Here is an 8,594-nt window from a genome sequence, read left to right as displayed (position 1 = left end):
CTTCCCTGAGCTTGTAAAAAAATTGATCAAATTTAAAAAAATGTGCTGTGACACACGGTGGTTCAACCTGCACTTTGTCTTGTTTTCTTGAAAATAGAAAAATATCTGGTGTCTAAAGAAGAGAGAATATAATGTGTGTATTAATCTTTGTTTTTTCCACAAAAACAAATATGATTCAACAATTAAATATATATAACATATATATTTCTTAGAAACAGTTGTGACAAGAGGTTGTATACTTTTTATACAACATACGTGTGTGATAGAAAAATGCGTGGATTGCGGTCGGTTAAGTTAATTATAAACTACTTGTACAAAATTTATTCGATCTGTACGCGCGCGCTCTACTAATTTTGCTACACAAACAATTCGATATTTATTTCCATCGCTGAACACGGAATGTTCAGTTCGAACTTGGACAGCACATCGGGATGCAGAACTCCCATCTTTCCTATCACCTCGCCGTAGCAGACGATCTCGGCGCATCGCTGAGGAAAAAAGGTCGGATCTGAAAGAGAAAGAACAACCGATTCATTTGATTTTTCTATACGTCGACGTATCCATCGACGCAATAAAAACTGAAAAGAGAAACGACCATAAATTTTACCATCGGCCGCGCGCAGATAATATCCGGTTTTGTCTTTGTCAGGACTCCACGGCACTTCCAGCAACAGCAGTATTCGATCCACGAGACCGTGAATTATCTCAAAACCGGCCGACTTGTTGGCGTAAACCGCGCACAAACGACGATTGTTGCGCGCGCCAACTTCGGCGCTGGCGTCCCGCAATACGACGTCGGAAACTTCAAACAGTTTATGAGGCAACGGCATTTTCTTGTTCGCGGAAATCGTTTTGAGCAGTCCCGGTAACAGCGTGGTACGCGCGACCTGCAACGACGATTTGTTCTCATCCCAACTCTCTTATTTGCTCAGGCAATTACAGTGTCGAGCCGAGTGTATTTTCTCATTCCGCATGAAACAAAAGATCGAATTCGTAGTTTCCTTCTAACTATAATATAATAATTTACCTGAAATTCTAAAGTTTTTGGATTGGATATGTGAACCGCTGGTACATCCTGTATCTTGTGACCCAGTTTGTCCGCTACGTCTTCACGTGAACACTACAAGATAACATCACACGATCAAAATACGTAATTTCGAGGATAATTCAAAAGTTACACAAATGTAGAAAGTGTTCTTGGACATACCAGAGAGAATGTTAGAGCTTCGGTGAATCCCGCCTGCGCCAACTCCACACGTATTTGATCAGAGAGTTTGTTGAGTGGGAACTAAGTTAAACATGATATACATATCAATTAAAACATCGTTTTATTACTCGGTCAATCTTGAATTTACCTCGGCCGCGATCGTAGACGTGTGCGGTATAGTCTTCTCTATTTCATTGTAGCCATAGGCGATGGCAATGTCCTCGTAAATGTCACAGGGATGTATAACATCGTGTCTCGTTGGTGGCACCTCCACCAGTAGTTTATCCTCGTCTTTCACTTCGGATTTCAGAGACATCTTCGACAACAACTCCGCGACCTGTTCTGGTGTTTGCCTAAAAACCAAACATATATGTTGTACTTTTTACTAGGCTCTTCAGAAAACAAATTGTTGTTTTTACTACTGTGTGAATGGACTACGCACTTGATGCCAATGTAACTTATCGCCCTGTTACAGTCGATCTCTTCTGTTCGATATTTCAATTTCGGATAATGAAATATCTGACCGTCAGGATATACTACTTCCACGGTCTCGGCTGTGTATTTCGTTTTGCAATATTGACTGAAAGCGCAGACTATAGTGTCCACTACTATCCTCGCCTGCAAAGTTTTTAAGTTTCAACGTTTTCTTGTCTCACAACATCAGTTATTTATCTATCTTCAAAAATTGCATATTTTTCCAAATACATCGCTTGTGAGAATGAAATTAATTAGAAATAATTTTTATTTCTGTATACTTTTGTGAGATCAGTTGCAGTGCACTCAATAAAAATGTTCTTCGTGTTAAGCGTGATCTTGGTATGATCTCCGTTGATGATAGGAGGAAGAGATAAGACAACTCCGTTACTGTCATACACCACAGGATAAACAGGACTGTCTCTAATGATAGGTAAATACTGTTTCAGCTGGGCATGCGTCTGTGAACAAAGAAATTACAAAAATTTTTTAGAAACACAAACATGCATGCTTGGTTAACTTATGGAATTAACAAAAGTAAAGACCAGCCCATTAGTTTCGCGGCTTTAGCGCAAGAACTGCGGACCCATTGAGATCCCGAGTTCGAATCAGTCTTTTTTCCGGGCCGGTCTTTTTCTGCCGATTACCGCATGTATATCGGATGAAAAACGAACTATATATTCTTTAATTAGTATTGCACAGATAAAGCAGTATCAGAACAATTATCAACGACATGATGGTTCGGATTCCACTTAAACCTGCAGGTCCGCAGAAATGTCACAGCTTCAAATTCGAAACTTGAAACGTATGTCTAATATTGTAGACGTATGAAAGAATTGTTGGAGTCCGATAACCGCTACAAAGTCGAGACAAGCGTAACGAAAGAGACACGTACAGCATACAATTGCATGATTCCTTCTCCCGTATATTCTTTGTCCTGATTCAGTGGCTTGAAACGTATTTCGGACGGTGGTTTTGCGTCATACAGAAACGGACCTACAATCGTGTCCAAATCGTGAGTACCGATAGAAACTAGACTACGTTTTCTTCCTATATTTTGATGTAGCTTGTCCTGAAGATCGATGAAACTGTTGTAAGCGTCCTGGGTTAAAGTGACATCTCGCAAAATTGCAGCAACTATATGTCCCCTCACTTTCAAACACTAAAAACCAAGCAAATAATAGTTCATTTCGCAAGAAAGCTGTGATATGAATTCAAGATAAAATGTTTTTAAGATATCTCATATTTACCTCTGGGCTCATTACAATTCTTTCCATCTTTTTTGGTTTCAACGCTTTGTAACGTGGAATAGGTATTCTGTGTACAGGAAGAAAAAAGTGGTATAATGTAGAACAATGAAACAAAAAACAAAGCATTTGATTTACTCAAGTACACACAAGTTGTACATATGTGTATGATAGTTACTTGTTTAAAAATATAAGCAGTCCAATGCTTAAGCTTTCCAGACACAGCAGATCATATCTGTTAGCAGGTATGTCAATCTTGTAAATAACTTCCTCGGAAGCGTCTACACCTTGATCAGAACCTTGTTCTTTCGCTATCATCTGTTTTTCTGTTGTCTGCTCGCAACAAAAAACATAAATTATCAGAAAACAAATATAATGCAAATATATATTTGTACAAGACGGATTTGTTACTACTCACCACCTCGTCAAGCTCCAAACCGAACTTGAAACATAAATCTTGGAATTCTTCATCAGCTAAAACAAAATATTTATTGATATTTTATGTGTTTAAAATTGAAAACAAGATTTTGCGCATAATATTTAAAGACAGTATGGAAAATAAAACTCACAATAAGTTTTGCCCAAGGCTTTGAAGAGCAAGTCACGTTTTATTCCGATAGTCGGCATCTTTTTAGATTTAAATAATAACAATGTCGTAATTAAATATATGTCGTTTATTGTTTCTTTATCGTTTCTCTGCTATAATCAAGTGCTAGTTCCTGATTATTCACCTACATATTATAAATTACAGCAATTAAAATTTTTAGGTTCGGATTCGATCACAGGTTATAATGTGCAAAACGTGTTGCGCTCATTTCTCTCACCGATGGGTGCGTTCAGACAACTCAACAGTTGCACAACGGTTGAGAGATAATCACTTCTGATTTGATCATACTTTTGGAACCGCTACGGATTTTGAAGAATAGTTCTATCATAAGTGATGATCTCTCAACCGTTGAGTTATCTGAACGCACCCAATCTTATCAATTGTTTACTTTTTAAAGATTAATTTATTAATTGAGCTTGTTTGCTTGATAAGTGTCTTTCTTGTCAAAGAAACTGTCACATTTATCGAACCAGCGTTTATTTCGACCTATCCCACTGTAACATACATCTCGATTACATCAGCCGGCATTTAATTAACGTGCCACGTGCTACTGACAGTGAAGGCCATTGCCAGTGAAAAAGTCTTGATAACCGCCAGTAAGTAGTGACAAAAAATTCAACCAATCACAGATCAGTATTACCTTACAGTAACTAAAATGCTGGCCTGTGAATGATTGATTCGTTCACAATCTTACAATTACAACCGAGTCACACGTGCAATGATCTTTAAAATGGAGATAAAATTATTCATACAATTATTATAATAAATTCTTGTTTTTTTTTTTTTTTTTTTTTACTCTCTTCTAAAACTGCAATTATTTTATTTTTGATGCAAAAGTTTACAAAGTGCACAATTGTATAACAAATATACACAAACTTCGTAAAAGTTTGATTTTCATACGCACGAAAATGCCGCGCAATTGAAATTTTTTTTAATTCACGAACTTTAGAACAAAAAAGAGTTGTTTCGTAAATATTTTGTACACACGAATGCAATTCGCTAAAATTACAAATATATACATATGTATATATATATTACAAATACGTTGAAAGTTAAAATGTACAAAAGAGAGAAGTATAAATATTTTAAATTTTAATCACTTTATTTGTTTAACAACCGTGATCGCTCTCACGAAAAATATACAAAAGTCAATTGAAATTATACATACAAATATACATATATATATATATATATATGTATATATGTGTGTGTGTGTATATATATACATATTTCTTTATATATTGTACATAAAAAAGTATTTTACACATGTAAAAACATATCAAAACGACACATTTAATGGAACTCCTACATTTGAACTTATCTTTTAAAAATTACAGATTCTATAAATTTTTTTTTTTTTCTTCTATTAAAGAAAGCAATTTATATTGCGTTTCCAAGATATGCTTGTTTTGCGCATTCGTCCGACAAAAAGTAACAATAAATGTTTTTGTGAAAAAAACGGAGCAAACCACCTTCAACTTTTATTTTTAGTCTTATAAATAATATGTTATTTGTATATCCTTATGTGTGACAAATATCTGGATGTATCTCGTCGTGCAGCTGCATACCTTGATACCATTTAAAGGATTTCCTCACCACACGATACATTACAAGTTAGTTTGAACTGTCGTTGCTTGTTTCTCGTAGCAATAAATTGTTGCCGCGACTTACGCGCGCACTAAATTGAGGGCGCACAGTTATAGGGGAAAAAAAAAAAAAAAGAGAAAAAACAAACACTAGAACACTCTTCAAACCTTGGGATTCATTCCGCAGACTTCGGGAGCGTTTCTGTTCTAATGGATCAGTGACCTGATCATTCTGAAATGCAAATTGTACAAGTCAGAAACGAAGATTCGCACTCTTGAAAAATTGAAGATGCAACAATCCTCTTACCCGTATAAATAGTAGAAAAAGGTAAGGAGATAAAACGCTAACTTAATCCATCCTTCTCTTTGATACATGGACAGATCGTAAGCGTTCATTATACTTGTCGGATCGTAAAGGCCCGATTCTGTCATCAGAGGCCTGTGCATGTATCTCCACACATGATAAGCTATCAACGGAATGTTGATGAACAGCGAGAAGTACTGCTCGCTGAATAGAAACAAAACGTTGATCACGATGTGCAGTATGTACTCTGGTAACACCAGCTGAAAGAACAGCGCAGTGACATCAACAATTTAAATAACGAACTATGAACTATGTACTTTTTCATAGACCGCGTCTCAGCTTTCTCTTACCGGATTCAAGTTGTTACACTGATCGATTGGATTCTTGTATCCGGTTTTCAGCTCATCGAATGTGATCACCTGAAATATGACATGACATGACATGACATGCCTGCTAATTCATATATATATATATAAATAGAAAATATACACGCGCGTAACTACGTGTCGAGGTTATGTGGCGGCGTGAGTGAATGTTTATTGTTAATTGTCAGTGACAAGTATTGGCGCGGCAACGTGCACACGATCGCCCTGAGACACTTACGTGAAATATCGCAAAAAATATTAAAAACACGTCGCCGATCAGCGCAACGATGTAAGAAAAAGCGGCGAAACTGAACGCCATTCTAGTAGCTGAAAAACCGACGACGAATCCCCTATCAAGTAGATCACGTGATAAGATTCGCGTTATCCGATTTGAAACAGAGATGTGAGATCACGACGTTAATTTCGTCCGACGAAAAATTTAAGTATTTAAATTACGTTCTATGAACCTTTTTTTGGGGTTCAACTTGGTTTTTGTTTAAAAAAAAAAAAAAAAATTATTTTCATGTAAAATACTTCGCAAATAAAATTTTATCGCAACGTGAGTTGATCAATATAAATGATACTAATATTTTTTCTTTGCTGTCTTTTTTTTTGGCGATATCTAATGAAAATTATATCAAATCGAGAAATATTCTGAATATTTTATTGCTTTCAAATAATATATATACCTTTTGATTTCAAAACTGTAAATAAATTATTATCCTAACAATACTTTTATTTATGTACACATGAGGTTGCAAACGTGTTGTTGTTGCGTGTTGTATATACAATATATGTGTTTTCTCTACGTACATCAATTTTAAATAGTTCTAGCGAGATCTGAATTCCCGCAATTATAATTAAGCAAATGTTGGGACTCGATTCTGGTCGACGGCCTTTCCTGATCCTCGTTCCATCTCGAATTGTAGCTCGATAGTAATTCTCGTTTGGGTCTCAACATGTGCCTGATGTTCTCGTAGTGTATGTCCATCTCCTTGAACGCGTTCAGCAAAAATATGGCGATCACAATGATGAGAAAACCGCAGGAAGCACCCAACGCGTCCTCCACGCTCATCTTCTTCCATTCCCGAAACAAAATCGCGGACGCTGTTATCACCAGAGTTGTGAAGAAGACGTAATAGATCGGCGTCACGATGGACGTGTCGAACAAGTCCAGCGACTTGTTCAGATAGTTCATCTGCACCATTATGCAGAGAATAACGCTGAATATGAAGACCCACGTGAGCCAATTGAGGAATCCGTTCTCGTTACCCGTTATGGTCTCTTTCAGCGCCAAACCTAGACCCTTGCAACTCATGACGGTCAAAGAACCGACGGACGAGCACAGACAAATGTAAACCAAGATGTTCTGCTTGCCGTACACCGGACCGAAGTGAAATACGATCGAGAGTGTGCACAGTATCACAATTAAAACGTACAGCAGATAAGCAGGTTCTCTTATTTTGACGACCAGCTCGCTCAAACTGCTGACCTCCTCTTCTTTGGGGGAATGTAATACTATTACAGTTGAACCTAAGATACATAACAAACAGCCTACCTAAAAAATGGCGTGGCATTAAAATATTGAAAATTCTAACAACAATCATAGATACAAATTATTGATGTTAAAATTTGATTGTTTCTTTATCTAAGGATGTTTCTCACCTTTCCTAATAGGTTTAATCTTTCGTTAAGATACTTAGATGCTAGTACAGCCGATACTAAAACGCTCAGTGCACCCAGAGGTGTCACAAGTGATGCCGGAGCAAAGACATAAGCGGCAAAATTAGCTCCCTCTCCTATTCCCACTATAGAACATCAATTTTCAAGTGTTTGTGTGTGAAAAAGAACTGATCGAGATATTTTAAAATTTCTGATTTATATACATACTAGATGCCAGACCAGCCCACCACATCCATTCCTTCAAATAGCCAAAACCTCCGGATGAAGCCCTCAGTCCACCGTATCTTTGAAGCCGAATCAGAGCTTTCTTCTTTATGATAAAACTGGCACCTGTATTTAAAAAAACGAGAGAAAACATTTTTTGACTTGGTCAAAACTGAAATCTATTCGAGAAGCATGGGGAAAAAAAAAAAAAATTACAATACCAAAGAAATTGAAGACACCAACCTATGAAGATACTGGAACTAACAGCTAATCCTAAGCCGATATAAAAACTTGTCGTATCGTAATTCGCATCGTTGTTCGTCATTTCTGTCGTGGAACTCATGTTTCACCGTCACTTGATGCGCCGAAATCCATCCAATATATTTTACGTTTTAATTTCAATTGGTTGTTTCAAATCAAATAACAATATGTTACTGAGATAACAATTACTTTTATAATTAACACAATAAAACATCGTTACATTTTTTGATATTATCTGTCATTTTGTATCAGCCATCAGCATGATTGTCTTCTTGGCTCTACACACAAGTTGGAGCAACATCAGAGCATGACGTAAAATTGGTTAATGGTCATTGGTTTGGTGTGCGCGTATGGCTCTCGGACCGGTTAGAGCTAGTCCATACGCCATTCTACGTGATAATGGTCATTGTTGGCTGCTTTCCTTTTAGGAGACACAGTCGACACAAGTCGACACAAAAGTCATTCTGTCTTTGTTCAGTATTCAGTGAGAAACAAAGACAGAATGACTATTGTGTCGACTTGTGTCGACTGTGTCTCCTAAAAGGAAAGCAGCCGTTGAGTCTTATTATTGGGTGCGTTCAGACTCAACGGTTGAGAGATTATCACTTATGATAGGACTATTCTTCAAAATCTGATGCGGTTCCAAAAGTATGATC

The 8,594-nt window shown here is 36.9% G+C and overlaps 3 protein-coding genes across 5 annotated transcripts; all 3 read right to left on the bottom strand.

Annotated features, from left to right (window-relative positions):
* Nucleotides 1-173: 173 nt before the first annotated feature.
* Nucleotides 174-4,168, bottom strand: LOC109853632 (phenylalanine--tRNA ligase beta subunit). Of its 3 annotated transcripts, none has more exons than XM_020425937.1 (13): nt 3,903-4,168; nt 3,498-3,659; nt 3,347-3,402; nt 3,107-3,261; nt 2,932-2,998; nt 2,577-2,843; nt 1,963-2,142; nt 1,650-1,825; nt 1,356-1,560; nt 1,208-1,288; nt 1,028-1,120; nt 608-887; nt 174-508 (listed from the first exon to the last, which is right to left on the bottom strand). In XM_020425937.1, exons 2-13 carry the CDS (start codon nt 3,553-3,555, stop codon nt 357-359), a joined length of 1,770 nt encoding a protein of 589 aa, XP_020281526.1. In that variant the 5' UTR covers nt 3,556-3,659; nt 3,903-4,168; the 3' UTR covers nt 174-356. The 3 variants fall into 3 exon arrangements, with proteins under 3 accessions (XP_020281526.1, XP_020281525.1, XP_020281524.1); XM_020425936.1 differs by having other exon boundaries at nt 3,924-4,168; XM_020425935.1 differs by lacking the exon at nt 3,903-4,168 and having other exon boundaries at nt 3,498-3,742.
* A 640-nt stretch (nt 4,169-4,808) lies between these two features.
* Nucleotides 4,809-6,135, bottom strand: LOC109853635 (protein cornichon). The gene is made up of 4 exons (XM_020425940.1): nt 6,029-6,135; nt 5,776-5,844; nt 5,429-5,685; nt 4,809-5,353 (listed from the first exon to the last, which is right to left on the bottom strand). The coding sequence occupies exons 1-4, from the start codon at nt 6,107-6,109 to the stop codon at nt 5,329-5,331; spliced, it is 432 nt and encodes a 143-aa protein (XP_020281529.1). The 5' UTR covers nt 6,110-6,135; the 3' UTR covers nt 4,809-5,328.
* On the bottom strand, nt 5,776-8,342 carry LOC109853634 (magnesium transporter NIPA2). Its single transcript, XM_020425938.1, has 5 exons — nt 7,921-8,342; nt 7,681-7,803; nt 7,456-7,598; nt 6,604-7,348; nt 5,776-5,844 (listed from the first exon to the last, which is right to left on the bottom strand). Exons 1-4 carry the CDS (start codon nt 8,018-8,020, stop codon nt 6,611-6,613), a joined length of 1,104 nt encoding a protein of 367 aa, XP_020281527.1. The 5' UTR covers nt 8,021-8,342; the 3' UTR covers nt 5,776-5,844; nt 6,604-6,610.
* Nucleotides 8,343-8,594: the final 252 nt, after the last annotated feature.

The sequence above is a fragment of the Pseudomyrmex gracilis genome, unplaced genomic scaffold (genome assembly GCF_002006095.1).
Source record: "Pseudomyrmex gracilis isolate BER0280 unplaced genomic scaffold, ASM200609v1 scaffold_51, whole genome shotgun sequence".
In the NCBI taxonomy this organism is placed as follows: domain Eukaryota; kingdom Metazoa; phylum Arthropoda; class Insecta; order Hymenoptera; family Formicidae; genus Pseudomyrmex; species Pseudomyrmex gracilis.
This window is presented reverse-complemented; position numbering and strand designations above follow the sequence as displayed.

What these genes read in the sequence shown, in the direction of transcription:
- LOC109853635 (XM_020425940.1), bottom strand. Translation starts at nt 6,109, where the DNA reads ATGGCGTTCAGTTTCGCCGCTTTTTCTTACATCGTTGCGCTGATCGGC. An exon ending in TATTTTTTGCGATATTTCAC is followed by an intron (nt 5,845 to 6,028) that starts GTAAGTGTCTCA and finishes GTCATATTTCAG; the next exon opens with GTGATCACATTCGATGAGCT. An exon ending in AGTGTAACAACTTGAATCCG is followed by an intron (nt 5,686 to 5,775) that starts GTAAGAGAAAGC and finishes CTGTTCTTTCAG; the next exon opens with CTGGTGTTACCAGAGTACAT.
- LOC109853632 (XM_020425937.1), bottom strand. Translation starts at nt 3,555, where the DNA reads ATGCCGACTATCGGAATAAAACGTGACTTGCTCTTCAAAGCCTTGGGC. An exon ending in AGCCTTGGGCAAAACTTATT is followed by an intron (nt 3,403 to 3,497) that starts GTGAGTTTTATT and finishes ATTTTGTTTTAG; the next exon opens with CTGATGAAGAATTCCAAGAT. An exon ending in TTATCTGCGCGCGGCCGATG is followed by an intron (nt 509 to 607) that starts GTAAAATTTATG and finishes TTTCTCTTTCAG; the next exon opens with ATCCGACCTTTTTTCCTCAG.
- LOC109853634 (XM_020425938.1), bottom strand. Translation starts at nt 8,020, where the DNA reads ATGAGTTCCACGACAGAAATGACGAACAACGATGCGAATTACGATACG. An exon ending in TAGTTCCAGTATCTTCATAG is followed by an intron (nt 7,804 to 7,920) that starts GTTGGTGTCTTC and finishes TTTTAAATACAG; the next exon opens with GTGCCAGTTTTATCATAAAG. An exon ending in GATTAAACCTATTAGGAAAG is followed by an intron (nt 7,349 to 7,455) that starts GTGAGAAACATC and finishes GCCATTTTTTAG; the next exon opens with GTAGGCTGTTTGTTATGTAT.